The 22,247-nt window shown below is 45.7% G+C and overlaps 1 protein-coding gene across 8 annotated transcripts; it reads left to right on the top strand.

Moving 5' to 3' along the window:
* Window positions 1-512: 512 nt before the first annotated feature.
* Window positions 513-20,496, top strand: LOC116943885 (glycoprotein-N-acetylgalactosamine 3-beta-galactosyltransferase 1-like). 8 transcript variants are annotated; one of them, XM_032957208.2, is made up of 7 exons: window positions 518-933; window positions 5,003-5,034; window positions 5,381-5,544; window positions 9,961-10,216; window positions 11,481-11,799; window positions 13,100-13,448; window positions 14,809-20,496. In XM_032957208.2, exons 4-7 carry the CDS (start codon window positions 9,970-9,972, stop codon window positions 15,226-15,228), a joined length of 1,335 nt encoding a protein of 444 aa, XP_032813099.1. In that variant the 5' UTR covers window positions 518-933; window positions 5,003-5,034; window positions 5,381-5,544; window positions 9,961-9,969; the 3' UTR covers window positions 15,229-20,496. The 8 variants fall into 8 exon arrangements, with proteins under 8 accessions (XP_075924223.1, XP_075924222.1, XP_075924224.1 ...); XM_032957206.2 differs by having other exon boundaries at window positions 518-938; XM_076068108.1 differs by having other exon boundaries at window positions 513-933; window positions 5,003-5,544.
* The last annotated feature ends 1,751 nt before the right edge of the window (window positions 20,497-22,247 follow it).

The raw sequence follows: 22,247 nt of genomic DNA, 5'->3' as shown, positions 1-22,247 counted from the left end.
TGAGGGGGCAGGGGGGCGGGGGAAGGAGGGGGAGGAGCGGAAGGGGGCTGGGGGAAAAGGGCGCGGGGCGGGGGGTAGGGGGGAAGAGGAGGAGGGGTGGGGGTAGGGGGAAAGAGGGGGAGGGGTGGGGTAGGGGGAGGGTGGGGGTAGGGGGGAAGAGGGGGAGGGGCGGGGGGTAGGGGGGAAGAAGAGGAGGGGTGGGGGTAGGGGGGAAGAGGGGGAGGGGCGGGGGGTAGGGGGGAAGAGGAGGAGGGGCGGGGGGTAGGGGGGAAGAGGAGGAGGGGTGGGGGGTAGGGGGGAAGAGGGGGAGGGTAGGGGGGAAGAGGAGGGGCGGGGGGTAGGGGGGAAGAGGGGGAGGGGCGGGGGGGTGAGAAGGGTAGGGGGGCGGGGCGAGTGGGCAGCCCGTCCCCCTCCCCAACTCTCCCCCACGCTTCTGCTCGGCATGTGTCGCGCCCTCCCATTGGCCGGCGAATGTCGACGCGCACGCTCGTCGACCAATGATGAGAGGTTCTGCGGGGGTCGTGGGGGGGGAGGCCACCGCCGTTTTGGGCCCCCTTGCTGCAGCGGCTCGTCGGGGAGCAGTCGGTGGCGGGCATCGGAGGCTCGCGCGTTACAGTTGCGTGTTCATTAAAACCACAAGTCCTTTTACGACAATTGAACATTAACAACTTTGGTGAATTGACGCGATGCGTCCGACTCAACGCTCGCTTGGTTTGTTGTTGATGGTGGTGGTGTTAGTTTTTTTATAAATTGGTTTCTCTGAGTAACGGAACCGCCCGCCCGCCACCACCACCACCACCCTCCTCAGTCCGTAATGTGGGCGACCACGGCTGGTCGCTAAACGCGAGTCAGAAGGCGCCCGCGGCGAGAGGAGTGGAAGAGAGAGAGAAGGACGGTGATCATATTTAGCCTCGGATCCTGCTGTCAGTCACGGTGAGGTTCGTAACAGCACCACCACTACCACCATCATCACCAACAACAACAACAACCGCCATCATCATCAGCAGCCGTAGTCATTCCACTGCTGGATGATGGCCTCCCCCGGCACTCCGTGGCCGAGTGTCGGTTCTGTCGTTGCCTTGTACTTCCATCGTGTTGTGGGCCATGGTCAGTCCACTAATGGACGAGTCCATCGCACTCCCCCCCATTGCCAAACATCGCGCGTCGTGTGAGGGGATTTTACTCGCCATACCTCACCATATGTTGGGCTGGTCGAAGGCGCGCGGAGCATAGAAGTGCAGTATAACCACACTTACCCGTGGAATGGGTTCGCCCTGCAACCTCACAATAGTCGTTGTCAAGCGAGGTTAATCGACTGCTGGATGAGGGGCCCTCCACAGGGGTCATTTGACTATTACTTCACGCTGACCAGTGTGCAGGTTGGTGGGTAAAGGCGGGGAGCATAGAAGTGCACTACAATACTTTACATAAATCGATTTTGCTGACTTGCTTCCCCCACCCTCCCCCTACTGTATCCTGTGTACCGGTGTTACGATATACGAACCTTGACAGGACGGATGGGTCAAAATATTCATATTTGACCAAATGAAACAGAAGCTGAAATGCAAAAAAAACATATAGTTTGTGTGGAGAGATTAAAAAAAAATCGCGTAACACGAGCACGTTGAGGAGGAAGGAGTTCTTTCAGCACATCATCGGATAATTACTTGCAATTGTGCCCGTGCAGTACAGTAGTTGTGTCTCTGTAAGGCCATGCATGTGGGGATAGTGAAGTTACAGTTGCGTGTATTTGTGTGAATTCTAGATTTGAAGCTTTCGTGACTGCAATGATCCATAGAGTTATGTATTTGCGTGCTTTTAAGGACGCGTGTATGTATGCGTCTTTTCATGAATGGGAGTGACGCGTGCCGTTTCAAGTGCAGGGACCGACCGAGGTGGTTTGTGGCGTAGGTTTGAACCACGACATGGCAACGGCGTTGAAGTAGCCTTCATTGGGCGGTTCATAGACCACGCGTTACAATAACGACGATGCCGTCTAAACGCACGTTATAAAGTGTCTATGGAGGTGTGGTACAACTCCCGTGAAAGACGTGAGGGGGGTGGGGAGAGGCTTGTAAACCCGCCGTGTGTTGGAGATTCTCTACTCGAGTGGGATGTATGCACATCAAGTTGTCATCCTCTGTACGCGTCCCCATCATGTACGAGCTGACAATGACACAGTAGTTATAATATTTGCAGCACGTTATACGGTGTGCGAGGCATGCATATTGTGCGCACAATGGCTTTTGTGTGTACGGTATTGCTTTTTTTTGCGTTGAACGAGGATTTGTCCATGGTTTGTATGCGGATGCAGTGTGTCTTGCAAGTAACGTGTGTGAACATTATGGCGGGACCCCGGGGTTTCCCATAAGCCCCCGGCTCTCGCAGAAACTGCGTTGCGACGTTATTTTACGTCTGTCGAAGGCGAACGACACGGCGATCTATTCCTCTCGACGAGCTCCACGCGATGCGCTAATCGAAGTTTCAAAGTTTTGTTTGAATCTTGCGCCATTCGTCCTCGCCGCTGCGCTTGGACACGACATCAGAAATGATTTTTGCGCCGGGTGGGTTCGTGGCGTTGATGTGCGCGGTAGGACGGAGTCGCCAAAATTTTGTTTTAATTCATCACGATTTTGACTTCCGTTTATTCGGGACCCCGGAGTCGCCCACCGTAAGGTTCACGTGGTTAATCCAGAAGCATTTGTTTTCTGGCCCAGACTGCCGATGGTGCTCGATGTTAAAAACTTTTTTTTTCCTGCTTTTAGACACGCTGCCCGATAGTATGTCTGAACACGCAATATGTTCATGTACCACACATGAATTTATATTCGCATACAATAGAAATTTGGTTGAGCGTGCGTATGCATAGCCAAAATAGATGAAGATAGAAAAAAACATTTAGTGCCAACAAATTAGCGTTACATAGAAATATGTAGTGACGCATTCTATGCCGAAGTAATGGTGGAATAAAAAAAATGTTTTCGAGCCAGAATTGAGAAAGAGGAAACTGTCGTGACTCAAAGGTGAATGGTTACCTTTTGGACAAGTTTTAGCCGGCGGGTTTCCTTTTCATGTCAATTAGCACGCAAATGTTACCGTCAGTGAGACGAGTTGGAAACTCAGAATAATGTACTGTACCTTGTAATTTTAGGCCATTTGCCAACTGCATTCGATTCGGTTAATACAGTGGTTCTTGTACCTTTACTGTAGCCTTTCACCCTCATGGTTCTCAGTCGTTGAAACAATGTATAATGTTAATAAAGACATAGCTTTGATGAATCAAAGTAGTTGTACTTATGTGCCCGTGCTTAATTTGTGTTTCGATTATTTACCTTCTAAAAAAATTCTGGCCGTGTCTCACACCCCCAGGGAGGGCATCTCGTTACCCCCCAGGGTGTGCGGCCACGCCAGGTTAAGAACCACCAGGTTGAATATAACTGTGACATCACGAATCTTGTCAGACTTGTGTCAGTCCACTGCTGAATGAAGGCCTCCTTCCCCACGTGCTGTGTCAGCAATCGTGGGAGTTTGGATCTGGCCATATTTGCCGACGCTGGCTTCGGATGAAAAAGGGGCATGCCCCAAGACTGGTTCAGATGTTAGTTAGTGGACCTTGGCAAGGAATTGAGCCTCCGGTCACTACCCTTTTAAAGCTTTACGTCTCCGTAAGTAGAATGGGAGATGTGTTACGACACGCGTGTGCCTGTTTAACCAGGATTTGGGCACTAGCTAAAAATGAAACGACATTGGACACGTCGTCCTAACAGCAATATACAGGATGTCCCTGTTTCGTAATCATGTGGGTGGCACATCACTGATAAAGGAGGTTAATACTTGGCAGTGAACAATGGGGGACTTGTATACGTGCCATCGTTTCTCGAAATATATTAACAATACCTGAAAATTGAGATGATAAAAAAAAGTTTTTTTAACCGTTTTGTTACATAATTCAGGATATTTTTTTTTGTTTGGACTGTTCACTTCCATTGTAGATACACGTTTAAGGTTAAATGAAAAGGTAACTCGCCCGAAAAGGGTGGGTGGAATTTTCGCTACCTGCTCGCCATTAGAAGGGATGATATAACAACACCCGTGTGTTGTTTTGGAAGACACTCTTTGTGGCTTTGATGTCACATTACCAAAAACCTTTAAATAATGCAGCACTTTAACGTGTAACGTCGCCTACGTTCGAACATCACGATTGTCTAAGTTGACTTTAGAGTAAAACTACGAAACGCTTGTATGTGTGTGTATATATAGATTCGAGGAATTTGCTTCGCTCATAGTACACGTATTTTGCATTCGACAATTTAAAAAAATAAATTCACGTCTTTAGATTTTTATACGAAAACTTTTAATGCCATCGGTATTATCCTTTAATGCTTTTCCAACGGTGAGGTTTCAGTTGAGTGTGAATGCCTCGCACGTCTGCACCATTAATATTCTCCGTGCACAGTTGACCACCGTTTCAAGGGATCGTCACAGTTTGCCTCATTGCATGTACCGATGTTGTGTTAAAACTTGAGAACAGTGTTGTCACGGAAGTGTGGTTTGCTCCCGAATCGTTTGTCCACGAGTGCTCCTGAACACAAACCTCTATGAGACACCGACACAGAGCACTGAATCATAATCCTAATGTCACAAACCGACGACGAGGCGCCTTTAGACAAAGTGCCCAGGTCACCGGTGCATTATTGTACGATATTGTGAAATTCTCTCTCCGTTTGAGAATACAGTTACGGGTATTGTATCCCCCTCTTACTACGCTGCATTTGTGCCTCTAAAATAAGGAATTGATTTGTCAGACTCGTACATCCACACCCGTACAAAATAACGTGAGGTAATGCAGTTTTGCCTAAAGGGTAGTTTAATCGTCACGGAATGTATCTTGTCTTTTGGACCCGAATCTTGGTTAGCTATAACCTCATTAAAACGCTTCTATTTTCATATTTTCCTACATTCAAATCTTTGCTATTCACCTTTGTCAATTGATTCTGCACAGGGTTAACATCGAACGTTCTACTTTGGAGACAAGTGAGCTCAGCACCTCCTGCATCAATCAGGCATTTTTTTACACGTGTTTTAACGCGACAATTTACACGTATCACGTAACATTTGCGGAGTCATGAACCGCAACCGTCTTTGTTTATTCTTGCCCTTTGTGCAGCAGTCGCTTTTACCGGATGTTAATCATCTGAATATTTAACAACCCATTCCAGAAAACCTGTACATTTAGTTAGTCTCATCGCAGCCGGTGACCTCTGTGCTTTCTGCCGCAAAGAAAAGAGCATGCTCCAAAGGTTAATGTTACCATTCTGTATAGTACTGTTGGCATCGATGTTACCCTGCATTCGTTTGTCCAATGTGCTGATGTTGCAAGGACATTTACAAGGAGCTCTAGAGGAGCCCCTCGAGGGGATTTGGCCTATTCTTCCACGCTGGCCAGACGTCTTCGAAGAGGTGGGACTACCCACACGTTACTTCGCCACACACGACCTGCCGGGCGACTCACTGCGGTGTACTGGAGTGGGCGGGCTGGAGGAGGTGAAATTTAAGTAACGTGGCTATTTCAAGTCCCTCGCCAGGAGGTCGAATTGGCGACCTCTGGATTTCAGTTCCGGCGTGCTAACCATAACACCACGGCAGTACCCCTACGAATAAATAACTCCGTAAAGTACTATGCATTATGTTCAATAATTTACGTACGTGTGTATGGTGAATGTCTTTCGCATTGTACTTAGCCACCTGTGCTAATTGGTGGCGTGATTGTTTCCACAATTAGCTGCAGACACTGGATAGTAGTAATGCCCCTTTACGTGAAACGGCCAGAGACAGTGGTGAGTGCATGCTGTGTACTGTTCTAGCAAAGCACCTTGCATTAGTCATTGGGAGGAAGCAATGAAAAGGATTTAGAATGAGATGCTAAACATAGAGTTACAACAACAAAATAGCGAAACGGCTGATCACGCTTGTGTTCAAATCATTAGAATGCATGTGTTTAAAAATGGTAAGTAAAAAAAATGACACCGATGAAAATAACAGTACATTTTATATTATGCTTTATAGCAACGGCTGTAAATACAATCGACTGAAATATTGTGCAAGAGGACATTCTGTCCTAAAGTCTGTTTACTTAGTGGTGAGCCACAAGGTTCTGGAAAGAGTGCTAAACTTAACTTTTTTCCAGGGGCTCCAATGTAAAGTGGCACTCGATTTAAATGTCGAAAAGTACTTTCTTTACTTAAAAAACCCAAAAGGGCTCTTTCAAAGTTACACATTCACGGATGTTCCCCCGCCTGTTCAAGTTTCTTCCGATCTTGACCCTGCGTGCCAAGTGGTGCGCACAGCGTCTCTTCAGGGCACGCACAGGACTAAGGAGCTGTGCTGTCTTTGTTTGAGGACAGCATCGCTCTTGGTGACTCGGCTATTGGCCGCCATTGTGACTCCTTGTCTCTATTTAAAGCACCGTCTGTTATTTGACCTCGACAGAGGAGGCCAACGGGATTAAGATCATTTGTAATCATTTTTTGGGTTAGACCACGTAATAATGATGTGACCAAATTTGTCGTAAAAGACCCTGTACCACCTGACATCCAAACAAATCTCCACAGGTTTAATGTGCCAATTTAAGAACGTGTAAAGCCCTTGTCAAAAAAGGCTGAACATGTGTAATAACTACACTACTATATTAATGTAACCAGGGTGCGACGGTGTAGCACCGGGCTGATTATAAGTAATATTTTCTTGTTAAGAAAGTTTCAGAATTATCTACAAGATATGAACTATCACGAAAGGGGCTGCTTATGGTGTAAGTACAGGGGAAGCAAGAGAAAGGTGGAGAGATACAGAGCTGTATAAAAGGTTAAACATTAGCTGGCGGGCTGGGAGGTTTATGTCCTCGGGGTGTTGTGGGTTGCTAATCCTTCTTTTTTTAAATGCTCAAGGTTATAGAATATTCTTGCGAGTGCAAACATAATTTTGTATGCTTTGCACGTACCCTATAGTCCATAAGTGGATAGACTATGCATGATGCAAACCAGGATGTATTTTGCTTTAAATATCCTAATAGTGGTCACTTGGATTTACATTTTTTTTTTAAATCCAAAGAAAACAATGTAAAATACGCTCGGTACACATGTTATCTGAAAAAAAAAATTTTCAGTGAGCTTAAAAAAACAGTTGCATCCGTATGCATTCAAAGAAGTACAGTTTACTTCAGGGCTATTTTATTACGTAACGATTTTCACTGCGTAAAATAGCGATATAATATATATTAGTATCATTTGGGAGACGGTGATGCCATGGTAACATTTGTGCCCTCACTGCCAAGAAGAACCTGAATTTGATTCCCAACTCGGGTGCCCCTCTATGTGGATTCAGCATATTTTTCTTCCTTTTCTGAATGGGCTTTCTCCGGGTTCTCCAATTTCTTTCCAAAGACAAAAAACATACAACATAATTGACATTGCCCAGTAATTATTAATACATTTCCACGAGATGTTAAACGATGCAATATATGTGTCGTGACATAGGATTGGTCACTACGTAGCATAGCGCTGGCTGCTGGCACGGAAGGGGATCTGCAGAGTGAAGCAGCCCTGACTAACAGCAGGCCACGTGACAGACCCGAGAGGGATCCAGGGTAAAGGTTACGGGGGGGGGGACGTCGAGAGCCCGCTAGTAGGTTCCAGAAGGGGGGCTTGGACGAGGGGGAGCGAAGCCACGCTAGCAGGATAAAAGGGGACCCTGAGCGGGGGAATCGGGGCCGTCGTTTGGAGTGGGATCCCCTCGTCGTCATCGTCATTGCTGCCGCCTTTGCCGCTGTCGTCGTCCACTTGATAATTGCGCTGCTAGCAGTAGTTGGCTGTCTTAGTTCAGCGCCGTCAGTGTCAGACAGCTAGCGTTGTGTTGTAGGCTAGCAACCAGATTAGCGTTGCGTTTAAGCGAGTGACAGAGTTGTGAAACAGCAGAGAGTGTGTAACAGTTTGCTTGGTGTTTAATGAAAGAATTGCCTCCAAGAAGTTACGTCTCCAAGTCAGTCACTACATATGTGTTGATTATTATGCTCATTATACATCCACCACATCGCATGTGATTTTTTTGTGTTGTGCAAAATTTGTTCATGGTACCCCTTGCAGCCACCAACGGTTACTACAATTGCCAGTGTTGTAAAAGAACAAACTTGCGAATCAAATCATGATCCCATAGTGGGGGATAATCATTAGACCTCTATTTTACATGCGTTTTACATTTTGTCTGCTTATTTAAAAATGTAGCTCTATAATGGTAATAACCACTGAAATAAATCACCAACACTTCATCATTTTTGTTGTTGCCAAATAATTGCACACTTAACAAAAAACACTGAACACATTCGTCAACAATACTGGCCTTATAACAATAAAATATATAATGGGTGACGTTTTGAGCAATGGCCCTTCTACATAGCATATAAACGGAGGCCAGAGAGATAGCATGCATAAAGGTGAGAGACTGCACTTAACATCATGGGGCCTGATAAGGATTAAATGTTAAGATGCTTTCAGATTTTTAAATTGGCATATGAATAGTTATCTGATCGTAGCTATTGAGTAACAGAATAATCCAACAGTCATCTAAATTATTACTAAATAACCCCCATTAATCTTACACGGAATATTATAAAAGTTTCTGACACATTGCATTGTGGGTATATTTGTTTGCTGAGAGAAGGGACAGTCCACCCAGCAGTCTATTCCTGGGCCTGATTACCATTTCAGTAACAGGTCCCTGCAGGGTGGGCTGGTAGGACAAGTCTCTGCGCTGTCTATTGCTGATTTTACACCCAACAGCACGAGATTTCACTTCGTTAAAGTATTGAAAGGGGACGGACGGACGGACACATTAATCTATTGCAGGCTGGTACACTCAGTTTACAACTTCGCTCCTACCAGTATTAGGAGTTCAACTGTCCTTCATTCAATGGGAAGTACACATGAAAATAAAATTAAACAAAACATTGATCATGTTTATATTCTTAGTTTTTTCGGTAAAGTCACGTTGAAGAGAAACAACAAAATATATATAAAACAATAAAAAATTCTCACGACGTTTCGACCATAACTCAAACGGTCATCATCAGGTGTGTTGGTTTGCATAAATTTATTTTTAAAAACGGCACATAAAAATAAATTTATGCAAACCAACACACCTGATGATGACCGTTTGAGTTATGGTCGAAACGTCGTGAGAATTTTTTATTGTTTTATATATAATTTGTTATTTTGTTGTTTCTCTTCAACGTGACTTTACCGAAAAAACTAAGAATATGAATTACTGCAGTCACGAAAGCTTTAAATCAAAATTGATCATGTTTGTCGAGCATTCAATAATAAAGTTACGTTGTAAGTGAAGCATTCATTCAATCCTGCCAGTAGAACAGTATTCAATTTAAATAGAAGGCAGCCCTTTTTGACCTTTGGTTTCTTTCCCCCAAAAGATCACAACAAGGCCAAGGACCGACATGTCACTCGGGCTGTGGTCGCCGCTGTTGAAATGACGAGCCACTGGTGTGGACATCACCAAAGCTATTACCGAGCCGTTGACCAGTTTCTCCAAAAGATTGGAGGTAGCGGCGTTTGAACATTATGCAATCAGCCAGATTGGTGCAGGTGCATCTAATACCTATGGTGCATCACAAATTATGCTCTGGTTGTTATTATCCACATATCAGTTGATATGAATATATACTTAAAGTTTATTGAGTTAAACTTTTAGTTTTATACTAAGCTGCATTTAGCTCATGAGTTTTCAGAGTTTTCCACATATCACCCATACATTCAGTATTTGGGCATGCACCTTATACCAAAAGACGCAGCTGATGATTTAATGATGACGTGGCAGACCCGGACTAAGGCATTGAGACCACCCCCAGCAATAGAGAGAGATCTTGCGTTTGTGTGCCCCTGCTTGTGCTTCCAGGTTGCCGCGATGATAATCCCGAGGACCAGGGCGTCCTTCTTCAGCCTTGTGTGTGGCGCCAGCGTGGGCTTTGCGCTGAGCTACCTTCTGCTGGCGGTGTACACGCTGGACCGCACGGAGGAGCGCGAGCGCACGCCCGTGGTTATGCTGCCGAACAACCCTCACGACCCGCACCCGGAGGGTCGTGCCAGCGACGAAGATGGCAATGCGCCACAGGGGCAGATGAAATTCCACATCCATGACGGCGATCACAATGGTGCGTCAGCTGCATCCGCCCCCCATGCCCATTGAAGCTGCCACGGAGGCGGCACGACCTAAGGTCTTGGCCCAAGTTAGCGGTAGCTGATTCTTTTCCACCGGAACATCTGAACTAAGCCAGCACCGGACCCTCACGGTACAGGCAAATTAATGCTGTATTTTTTTTCTGTGATGAACCATAATCAATCCGTGATTACGCTAGCCTCACAAGACATCTGAATCTTACTCGGGGGACCAAGCAGGGGCAAGGTCGGGGCTAACGACGCGTTCAGTACGTGTGATATGAGAATATAGGGCTGCCGCATCATCTACTTGCATCTCGACACGTTCGTTGTATGTGACGTGAGCAGCACGGCTCTGCTTCCGCAATGGGAAATTGGAACCTCTATATCTGCGCCGGGCTGGCTTGGTTTGGCCCTGGCACGTTATGGTTGTGCAGAGGGAAAAGAGATGGTAGGGGGTTGCCATATGGTCAGTGGGTGGTGTCTGGGACAGATTGTGAGTTTTCCATTTGATCATCTACATTTGTCGGATGATCAAATCGCCCAGAATATAATCGAATCTCAGGAGCTAAGCTAGATTGTGCCCGATTAGTGCTTGGATGGGTGACTACCACGTTTCGACAGGTCATTTGGCAGCAGAAGGTAGCACAGCAGAAGGTCGCGCAGCAAAATCCATTGTTGTACTTTGCTTATGTGCTCCCACTTCTTTGCTCCCCAGCATGGTGAAGTATGGTCAAATAACCCCTACTACCCACACGTTGTGGGGAGGCCCTCATATAGCAGTGGATTTGCAAAAAAGGGCTGTACATTAATCCTCCGTAAAACAGCAACTCAGACAACATTACAGCTAAATATGGACTATCCGATGATGCAAGTATTGTAATAAAGTATGGATTGTTCAATCGTTCAACTAATTACGTAGCATAAATAGTTCCCATGTATGCAGCTTGAACGGAGGTGATCAGAGGGGCTTGCTCACATCATTGGCATCATTAGCCACATAACGCTTGGCATTGCTTGCAGAGGGCTTCTCGCCTCTGGAAGGCAAAGTGTGGGGACCCGCATACCGGACTACAAAGGGAGTAGTCCGTTACATTGTTCTTGGTCAATCATGTATGTGTACATGTTGAAATTCTTTCGCACCTTACGTAGACAACCGTGCATATCAGAGGTGCGAAATTAATCGGTCTCAAGCGATTGTATGCGACGAAATTCCGCTGCGTAACTACCACCACCGCTGCTGTGCGCACCGCCCTGCAGAGGAGGACATGAGCCAGATGCAGGAGCTGCGCCGCCGTGTGCGCGTCCTCTGCTGGGTGATGACGGGCCCCCAGAACCTAGAGAAGAAGGCGCGCCACTTGCGCGCCACCTGGACCAGGGCCTGCGACAAAGTGCTCTTCATGAGCTCCGAGGAAGACAAGGATCTCCCCGCCGTGGGGCTGCACACCAAGGAGGGGCGAGACCAGCTCTACTGGAAGACGATCAGGGCCTTCCAGTACGTGCACGAGCACCACCTTGGCGACGCCGACTGGTTCTTGAAAGCGGACGACGACACCTACGTCATCGTCGACAACCTGAGGTGAGGGCGGCAGTGGCGGCGCTTCCCGTTCGGTTGCCGCCAATTCTCGCGGGAGTGCTGCGACGTTGTGGTGTGCCGTCTATGAATTCGTCTTGGTGCAAGAAAGCCAACACGTTCGTCAGCAACGTGGTGGGCCTAAAAGGAAAACTATATAGTTTGTGACTTTTTTGGGCAGTGTCCCTTATTAGCAGAGATTAAAAGTGCCATGACATTAAACATCACCTATCTCGCCATTACGAAAAGGGGATTTCGCCCACAACGTCATCTGTATCTACATGTATATTTTTTATTTATGGAAGTATTATTGACGAATGGATGATGTGCGGACTGCAATTTATATGTAAGTTTTCACAACCAATATTATTCATGATTGGTATGTTTTGGGTTCAGTTGGGGAAATGTGTGCCATAAAACCCTCCTCCATGCTCTATCTGAGCTCCTGTTAACCTGATGATGCTGGATGTGATCCCCAGCGGAACGTCGTACCCATATCAATGTCGGGAGATTACTCTACAAAACACACCGCTGGTGCTGCTGAAGCAGAAATACATTTGGCATGTTTTATTCATGTGACACTGTCATTAATTGGCTGTGTCGGGTGGACGAGGGTTGACAACACAATTTTTTACACAAACGAACTAAAAAAAACGAATTATGAACTTAAGTAATATTCACACTGGAAGTACATCAAAGCACAAAAACAATCTAACACAAATGTGAAAGTTACAGGAAACTGAAATCATGATAATTTCCATAACGTGCAGTGTAGTACGATATGTCATCATATTGTGAAAAATGATATTGCCGCAACCATTTATCTGATCATTTGTTCTTCTGTGCTGCACGCGGTTGGCCTGTGAAAGATGTGTACTTTCGACCGGCTGCGGTCAGAATGATCCGCTTAAAGGATTTATCGGAGCCCGAAGTTGAACATGGCGTTCAACAAGTCTTTCCAAGTTTGTTGACTTACTGAAAAAAAGTTGCTCATATTGAAAAAAACGTACAACCCTTTGTAAATCCTCTGCTTTCGTAAAGGGGTTGTTTGACCATACTTCACCACGCTGGTGAGTGCGGCTTGATGAAGAGGTGGAGGCCCAGGACCGGTTCAGATCTGGTCCGCTATTAACGCGGCCGGCAATCGAACTTGGGTAGCATCATGGTGAAGTGCGCTCTCCACTGCTACCTCTCCAGCCCTATTCCTGTAAACTCACATTTAAACAGTCGGTGGTTATTTAGATACGCATTTTTCCCAAACGCCCGCTTGCCTGCGTGCATGCACCCATCCCATCGAACCCACCAGACTGATGCTGAGCAACTACACGCCCGAGCAACCCATCTACTTCGGGCGCCGCTTCAAGCCCTTCGTGAAGCAGGGCTACATGAGCGGCGGCGCAGGCTACGTGCTCAGCAAGGAGGCGCTCGTCCGCTTCGTAGACGCTTTCGCCAAGGGCAAGTGCACACACACGAGCTCGGTGGAGGACCTGGCGATCGGCTCGTGCCTCGAGAAGATTGGGGTGGCGGCGGGCGACTCGCGCGACTCTGCCGCGCGCGACACATTCCACCCGTTTGTGCCTGAGCACCACCTCATCGCCAACTACCTGCCCAAGTCATTCTGGTACTGGAAATACTGCTTCTACCCAGCAGTGGAGGTGAGCGCTGATTAAGCCGTTGTCCTTCATCTACTCCCCGCCCGCCCGGCACATCCCGATTAGTGCGGTTGGCTACGTGTAGCGTGAAATAAATTCAACACACGGCTGTGCAAGGGGACCTCCCCACAGGAGGTACGGATGGTGTTGTGGGTTTTTTTTCACCTCGCCACAGTTGCAAAGCGCAGGCCCAAAGGCCCACAAACAGCAAGCTGACAGCAACAAACAGCACCCATTAATGTTGCAAGAAGCAGGTTTCTTTCCACCTCAGCTCACAGGTATTTTTAAAAAAACTGATGGTAGGGTACCAGAACTCAGATTACGTCTAGGATGTCGGGACGTGTGCTGCCTTGTCTCAATCCACGGCTGGATGAAGGGTCTCGTACAGTGCTGTGTGTTCTGGACTATCTTACACGAGTTCGAACAAAGACTTTAATGATATAGATAATTTAAACAACATACAAGGCGAAGAATACAAAAAAAGACAACGTATGATGTCGACTTTAATCCAGGTTGTGTCAGTTCATCTGGAGTTTTGCATTACACGCTTAGTAGCATATGGTATCTGTTGAGCAAGCGGTGCACTCTGAAGATTAATCTTCATTAACTCTTCACATGCAAGTAGTTAAACCCCGTGGATTAACCCCACGTGTGCAAAGCCCTTTTATCAACAATCATCTTTTAATCCCGTCCACGTTGTTTGAACTCAGCAGATGACCATTTGTAAAATGCCAATTCTATTTGAAGGCTACTTTGTCGCCACGGAGAGGATGGTCATAAGTTATTGTCAAAAGTTCGCAATAAATTAAAATGTCCGTGTACCTTGCACACATTTTATCAAGGAATAAATTCAAATCGGAGATGAAGTGACTGTTACAGTAAAAGTAAGCGAACGTAGACTAGAGACAGAATGGCAGCCAACCAACCACAGAGATAGATCAACTAGTATGCAGGAGTGGGATGGGTTATGGCATAGAAATATTCCGAGAGATGGCTAAAGAGACCTTAATCCGGTCGTCGTTGGATTATGGATCATGGTCGCGATGAGGATACTCCATGCATCAATGTTATGATTTATCTTTATTTTCATTGTTAATCATAATCATTAAACATAATTACAGTCTACTTGTAAATAAATGGCTCTCCACCAATGGGAGGAAGTCATATGGGCCTTCCTTTCAATGAAGTTACATTTATGTTTTTTTAGCTGGCAAATTCTGGGCCAGTTTTGACTTTGGTCAAATCAGCAGTCAGACCTAAACGCGCTGACGTGTGTACAAATGTTATTGGCATGAGCCATCAACTTAAAGTTATGGGTACCCTTATAATAAGATAATTATTGTTGTTTTTTCTTCTCCAACAGGGCCCACAATGCTGCTCCGACTTCACCATCTCATTCCACTACGTGAGCCCCACGTGGATGTACATCCTGGAGTACTTTGCCTACCACCTGCGTCCGTATGGCTACAGGTACCGCTTCCAGCCCGTGCTGTCCAACATCGGGCACAGTAAGGACGTGGCGCTGGCAGAGCCGAAGGACGAGGGCAACTTGAGGCTGCCAGACGTGCAGAGGAAAGATGACGCGCCTGCTGTCGACGACAATGCGATAGACGGAGGAGGAGGAGGAGAACCTCGGGTGAAGGGCAACGGTGAGAAGAAGCTGCCAGCGGCAGTTGCCCCAGAGAAGTCGAGAGACACCTCGAAGAAGATTTCTAACGTTATCGAGGACATTGTGGAAGACAAAAAGGCGGCTGACGCGAATGAGCAAAAGAAGATAAGATAGAACGTGGAGATTATCTGGCTTATAGGAGAACAATGTGAAGGATAATTATAAAAGGACTGATCACAATAACAAACAAAAAACCTACAAATTTAATGAGAAAGAGACTAATTGTATGGGTTGAGTGGTTTACATTCTTTTTCTTATTTTAAAATATTTTGATACTAAAATGTTATACATTGTCTCTTGAGGTGGTTCGTAAAGTGAAGGTTGATGCTGTGGTTTGAATGTAATTAAATAGCGTCCAGTTAAAGGTGATCTTCTGAGCATGCTCCTGTATCAGTTTTAACACTTCTTGACTACCAGTTCACGTAAATAATTTGTTATATTATCATTGTCAACTAAGCTCAACTTGTTCAAATTATTGTAGCTGTCATCATAGCGGCACCTCACTGCCTATGCTGCGTGGTTATTGAGCGTTAACAAGTTCTGAAAAATGAATGACTCAAGTACAGCAGCTCAATAGTACAAATTTATATTCCTGGTTAAAACATTTTTTTATCTGCACTCTTGTTTATTCTGCCAGTAATCGGTCATGTCAAACACACACCTCCCTTAAGACCGAAACAGGAAGACTGCTTATCAATTTTGTTTACGTGACAAACCTTGTCTCATTGGCTGTCGGGTGGTGGTGGGTTTAACGACACATTTACACAATCTAACCCAAAAAAAAACCTTTATTATGGATATTGGTCGCGAAAGGCCTACGTGTTAAACTGACATTTCCCTCTTGTGTAAAGAAATCTCCATATCATCATCACTCGTGGGAACTTCTAGGAACAGCCGAATAGTCTAAACACAAGTTCATTTTAAATGTGAAGGGGAAACTGGAGGATCCGAAGAAGATGCACGCGACAACCACGGGGGTGGGGGGGGAGGAGAACGCGCTAACTCCATATGTACAGGCATCGGGATCAAACCCACGATTTCCTGCATATACCAGGCAAGGGGAGATATAATCTCGCCACCTCGGCGTGAATTTGAATGCGTAAATATTGGCAGCCGCTTATAATCTAAATGTGGTTTTCCAGGTTGGGATGGATTTGAGGATTTATTCTCTTCAACTCCTGATGTTGCCCGCAGGCATTGTAGGTGGCGAACGGTCAATAGAATCGTAAATGAAAATGCAGCCCAACCTGAATAATCCCACTCCGATTGTGATTATATTAACTATGTATGTTTGTGTAACTCTGTTTACCTTGCCATCCAGTTTGATTGATTATATCAGTTTAGTCGGCTTGCAACAGTCATCCCCCCTGAAGTATGCAATGTGATTTGTGAGTCATGAAACGTATTTTGTACAGTACAATTGAATTTCAAAAATGCAGGGCTCTATTCTGGCTTTTCATTGCAGCTTGTGTGAAATATTATTACTCTCTCCAAAAGACACTTGATGTCAGTAACACTTCCACATTTTTGCTCTGTTGCCTGAATGTTAAATAAGTCAATACAAATAACCTTTTTCACAGGCTTACACATTACCTGTACATATTGTATATTTCAGTTTGCAGACAATCAGTGTACAAGTACACCATGTAGTGTCCCATCCATATCTAGGAGTGATGGTTGTCGAATTCTTCTTGGTTGATTTTTTGAAGTGTGCATTTTAGTCGGCGATTGCTCGTGGTACTTCGGCGGAAGTGTCTGATGGACAACAACACCCATGTCCACTGTCATTCGCATTCTGTCCCAAATGCATTGTCAACCACTAAAGAGATAATCTGTATACCGTTTCGTGTGTAGCAAAGCAGAAGAAGTCAACGATGTCAACAAACTTGCCGGGCCCCCCCCCCCTCCCCCCTTTTGCTGCTCTTTGTAGTATTGTGATCATCCGGGTGGTGTGCCGATCAAATTCTGCCCACCTACAAATAAGTGCCTGCTATAGAAGCACTTAGCACCTAAAAACACATCTGTGGGCTTTTTGACTCTTGGGTCCTTTGGGGGATATTTATAGCTTTTGAATAATCGTCTCGCGTGGTTTGTACGTTTTTGTAGCATGCGTATTACTTGAATACATGGAAATGCCTTTAGATCAGCCATTGGGATAAGGAGTCTGGTGTGCCGTTTCATTTTTTTTTGCAGGTCCCACAGTTTGAGCGATTCCTTTGGTTGTGCTGCACTCGTATAAAACTGGGACGTGCGTCACATCAAGCGTGCGCTGTGTGCCGTCATGTGGTTGGGAGAAATGTGGCGTTTTAATGTGTTCAGTCCCCGCTGTGGAGGGCTGTGGAGGGGAGTGTTCGTGTCTGCGCGCACCCGGGCGTGACCCACTGATCTTGAATAGAAGCAACTTGATCCTCAAGTTTTATGGGTTGGTTGGCCTCGGTGGTACGAGTGTGTTTGAATATCACCCATGTGTAACGGTGCGTCCTTTTGGGACATTCTTTAGCCGGTTTCGGTCGAAACTCGAAAACCTATCTCGCATCACTGTTTAAATTACGGTGGGGCCCCTCTTTCACGCGACGCCCCAAATGACCGTGCACGGAACACAACCAGTATATTTAAGATGTACAGTGTTTACTTAGAATGTTATCTCTACACAAAATCTTACATTGTTAAAAGGGCAACAGGCCTACTAGTCTGGGAGTGCACGCATCACAAATGACCCTCACAACAACCAACAGTCACACAACCCGGCAACCACGGCCTCACCGACTTCCTTCACCACGGACGCTGGTGGGAGAAAACTGCTGAGCAAAATCCCAAAAGGCACGTACGAAACACCACCTCGAGCCGGATCAGTCCCAGCCACGTAAAGCCAGATCAGCACCCCCAGCCACCTCGAGCAGGGTCAGCCCCAAGCACAGCACCCGCCTCGAACAGGCTGAGGCGCAGAATGAAATCCACCCCCTGCCCCTCTCTTGGTTCCCCGCGGCGGCGCCCTTTATTGAGTCAAACCCTTGGGCCCTTCCCCCATTTGATGAGAACGACGTGCCCATGAGTCCAAACCCCCGTGCCCACGAGCCAATCCAACAATCCAATCCCACACACCTGCAAACCACTTTCACACAAAGCCCCCCCCCCTCCGAGTCCCTCGCTTCTCCCCATTCAAAGAAACACCCTGCCCCCCAATGCTATCACTCTGACTGCCACGTCATGGATCAAAACTTGAAAACAAATGTGGGTGTATTATGGCATATTGTCGCGTTTCTTGATTTTCCACCCGACGTAGACTCATACAATATTAAAACGTGAATGCAAATGCAACGGTGAGCGATCAGTTTTAGTTGACGGTGTTTGTTATGCGCAGTGTGCAAAATTAACGTATTGAAGTGTCCCTCCTCCCCCCTTGCCTATCTTGTTTTCCTGACAATTGCAGATTCGCCGCTTCGTTAGCGGAGGAGCGCATTGTTTTCTAGTCCTGTGTCGCTAGGCGAGTGAAGTCGCGTTCACGTCGCCAGTTTGCGTTTGTATTTTAAATCGGCCAGTGCCGGAGACGGTGGTGAAATGAGTCGATGCTTTTACAATTAATGTATAATGGGGCGCTTTTTGTCCCCAAGTCTGCCTTAATTTACCAATGTACACATATTGCACAGGACTGCAGGCACAGAATATACCAGAGAATAAGCATGCCATGCTCATCATGAACATTGGTGTTTGTCCAGCCTTATGTTCTGTTTGTCTGAACTACCCTCGTTGGATTATTGTATTACATCGTAACAAAGGTTTTCATCGGTTGCCTTTCCCTCTGTAAATAATTAAAAGAGTAACATGCAATGCTAAGAACATTGCACTTATAAAACGCCTATGTGTGGAACAGTGATACATTCCTCGTTTATTACAACATGCGCATAATCGCTCATGTAAAACACGATGTTTTGTTTTTTTACTTGCTCGCGTTGTAATCCGTTTGTGTCTGCTGCAAACACAGGATGTGTCGTCATTCATTAAAATGATTAAGCAAGTAATTAGTTAATGGTATTGTGATCCTGAATCTCAAGAAATGTATTTGTGGTGGGTGAGAGGGGGAGTGAATTACATCCCTAGTAATAAATATACAGCTTGCATTGTCAACAAAATTAAGTCGATAAAAAACTAATCCTAATGTTCTGTTTATAACTCAAAATGGCAGAATGTCAATTAGCACAGTTGCCTATGTACTGTGTGAAAGAAGTTCAACGTACATACATACATGTATGCATTAATACAATTTAATTTAATCTGTCTTTATACAGATTTTCAGATATTGATTCTGGGAAAGGTATCTATGAGAACTCAAGGTGTCCTCCAGCAACTTTGATATGTGGCTGGGTTTTGGTTTTTGAGAAACGTTTGGCAAATACAAGGTCCGCTTTTTTAGTTAAGCAAGAAATGCCACCTATTGCTTCTTATTTCAATTTCAAATCAATACCTTCATTTGGTGAGTCTTATTTTTCAGTATTCTCACAATTTTATGTGTGTCCTGTATTGTTGTGGCACTGGTGGCAGCTGTTTGAGCATAATCTCCATTACCATCTTGTGCCTCTTTAACCCTTTTGTGATGGTGGATTTGCCATTGGTTTTTGGCACACAGTTTCGCAGTCCCCACACTTTGTTCTTTTAGTTATGGCGAGATGAGTTCTAAATCGTGCTCCTCGAACATTGCCTTTGTTGTAACATGTGCTTTTTTTGGCCATTCGCAATAGTTCTCCCCAATGTGTGTTTGTTATGCGCAGCATATATATTTAAAAAATGCTGTACATATGACATGTGAGAGGCAGTCAAGCGGTTTTGAAAATGGGACATTAAATGTATTGGGCGCATAACGATTCGATTAATTGTCACGATTCTTGGTGTTGACTTGACTCAAGGATCGATTCTTACACGCACATCCTGAGCGTCTTCAGTCGATTTTTAACCTATGGATAATTGCACATACAAAACTGTTATATAGCTTTTAGCTCTTCAATAGACAGGACTACATCTACTGTTGGCACAACGTTTAACATCGCTGTGTGCTGATTATTATTTTCTGTGATAAGCACATAAATGCCGAGTGTACTTTCAGATTCTCATTCCCAAAGGGGTTTTGGTGGCTCCATTGTACGCGTATGTTAATCTTTAGATGCTGGCCAGGGATTGTGCTATGTACATATGTAATGTATGTGTATCCCAGAGATTGATGTAAATTCAGTTGTGTGGAGCCACCTTGCCCCCTGGACTGCAAGCCCGGCGATCTTCATTGGTCACGTGTTTACACGTGTACTAAATGGCCTGCCGTCCATTCTGCTGTTGCTTTCTGCACTGATTGAGCACAGGTTAATTAAAGAAAATAACGGACACAAACAGGAACTTTGTTTGTTCTGAGGTGAGTTTTTTGTGTGTGTGTCCTGGCGGAGCTTGACGGACACAAGTGTAGTGTGTCACTTCAGAGACACTAATCATAGGAGGCATACACCTTTATTCTACACTTTCCACAGTATAGGGGATAACTATATATGGGTCAGGACAGCCGGCACACTGCCTGACCCAACACCGACGAGGAGGGCGTAGACTTCGTAGACGACGGCTCCATTCCCAAACCGCAGCAGCCCCGACCCAGCCTCAGGGCCTCCCTTTTATCCTCCCCAGTGTGGCCTGGCTTCGCCCTCGGCCACGCCCCCTTCTGGAACCTACCAGAAAGTTCTGGACTCTGCCTCACGTGTCCCCTATGTCACCTTTACCCTACATCCGTGCCTTTCACGTGCCCTACTGGCAGACCGGTCGCTTGTGTCCTCAAATGCCCTTCACTGCCAGCGACCGGCACTGCAGTGGCACACTTCACCTGCCCTGCTGGTAGACCGGGCTATTACATCCACGATCCCGCTCTCTACCAGTAACCAGCGCTACGCGCCGTAGTAACCCATTCTCTGTCACGACACATGTTTAACGTTCATTGCGTGACCTCCCGTGCTCTCCAGTAATACGGTAAAGCAATCAAGCTCGCTTTCCACTCGCACTGGTGACAGCGTGAATCTTGATTTTTACAGAGTCAATATTAAACAAGACTGAGCATGTCGGTGTTGGGGGAATTCATACAGAGTTTTTTTTTTATGCAACAAGAGAACACGAGCTTAAAAAAATAGTTATATATTTAAACACAATTATGATGGACTGGGTATGAGAGGTTCTTGTGGTTGAGTGTCATTTGATATAATTTTAATGCCATGACCCAGAAGCAACATGCAGCGCATGTCCAGACATCTCGTGATCGCTTCCTGGCAGAACCTGAGAACTTAGGAAAGAGTCAACACCAGCTTTGCATATTCTGCTTTGACAGGGGCACCACTATCTCAGCAGTATCTTGCCATTAGAAGCCAGTGGGACCAGGCCCTCACCAATGAAATAATTACGAACTATAACTCGTCTTTGGCTTTCCCTGCAGCATGGAGACCAAAACAGATAAAAACAATGCTGTAGCATCCATAATACAGTTTTTGTTTTGTTTTAGATTGCATACATATAAATGTATCGTTAAACCCGCCACCACCCGACACAGCCAATTAGTAAGGTTTGACTTAAAGCTTTCGTGACTGCAGGAATTCATACTCTTTGGGTCTTTGGGTAAAGTCACCGATAGACCCAAAGAGTAGTAATGTTTGTCACATTAACAGAACATGCCAATTCGTTACAAATACAGCCACCGGTGTGTTGGAGAGTAATCCAGAACATTTACAATCTGAGTACGACACGGTGGCTTCATGCTGTAGCAGCAGCAGCTTTGACCAATTCTAGATTTGTGGCTGTGTTTCACTCCAGCGCTGTCCTCAAGACAGCCTGATCCCTTCACCTGAAGAAGGCCGCTTGTGTTGTGGCCGAAACGTCGTGATTTTTGTTGTTTTATTTTTTACCTACGTGACTTTACCAAATAGAACCAAAGAGTATGGAGCTTTGACCAACTTGCCACTTCGGCTTCATTGGGAATTTACTTACTGATATTGGGGGTGCAACATGCATCGAGAATCGGATGTTTTTCGATTGGCGAAAATGGAATGGGTTAACATCACCCCTGCAGCAACTTAAGAGGCGCTACCATTTGCCGCTTGTACAAATTTAAACAATCG

Source organism: Petromyzon marinus, chromosome 19 (assembly GCF_048934315.1).
Source record: "Petromyzon marinus isolate PM22_M1 ecotype Great Lakes invasive population chromosome 19, UKy_Petmar_22M1.pri1.0, whole genome shotgun sequence".
In the NCBI taxonomy this organism is placed as follows: Eukaryota; Metazoa; Chordata; class Hyperoartia; order Petromyzontiformes; family Petromyzontidae; genus Petromyzon; species Petromyzon marinus.
The sequence above is the reverse complement of the archived record's forward strand: the minus strand, read 5'-3'. Positions and strand labels throughout refer to the sequence as shown.

Bases quoted from the DNA above. Each gene is read 5' to 3' on its own strand.
- LOC116943885 (XM_076068108.1), top strand. From the start codon at position 5,290: ATGCTCCAAAGGTTAATGTTACCATTCTGTATAGTACTGTTGGCATCG. The intron at 5,545-9,960 runs GTGAAATTTAAG...TTGTGCTTCCAG, and splicing joins GAGTGGGCGGGCTGGAGGAG to GTTGCCGCGATGATAATCCC. The intron at 11,800-13,099 runs GTGAGGGCGGCA...CGAACCCACCAG, and splicing joins GTCATCGTCGACAACCTGAG to ACTGATGCTGAGCAACTACA.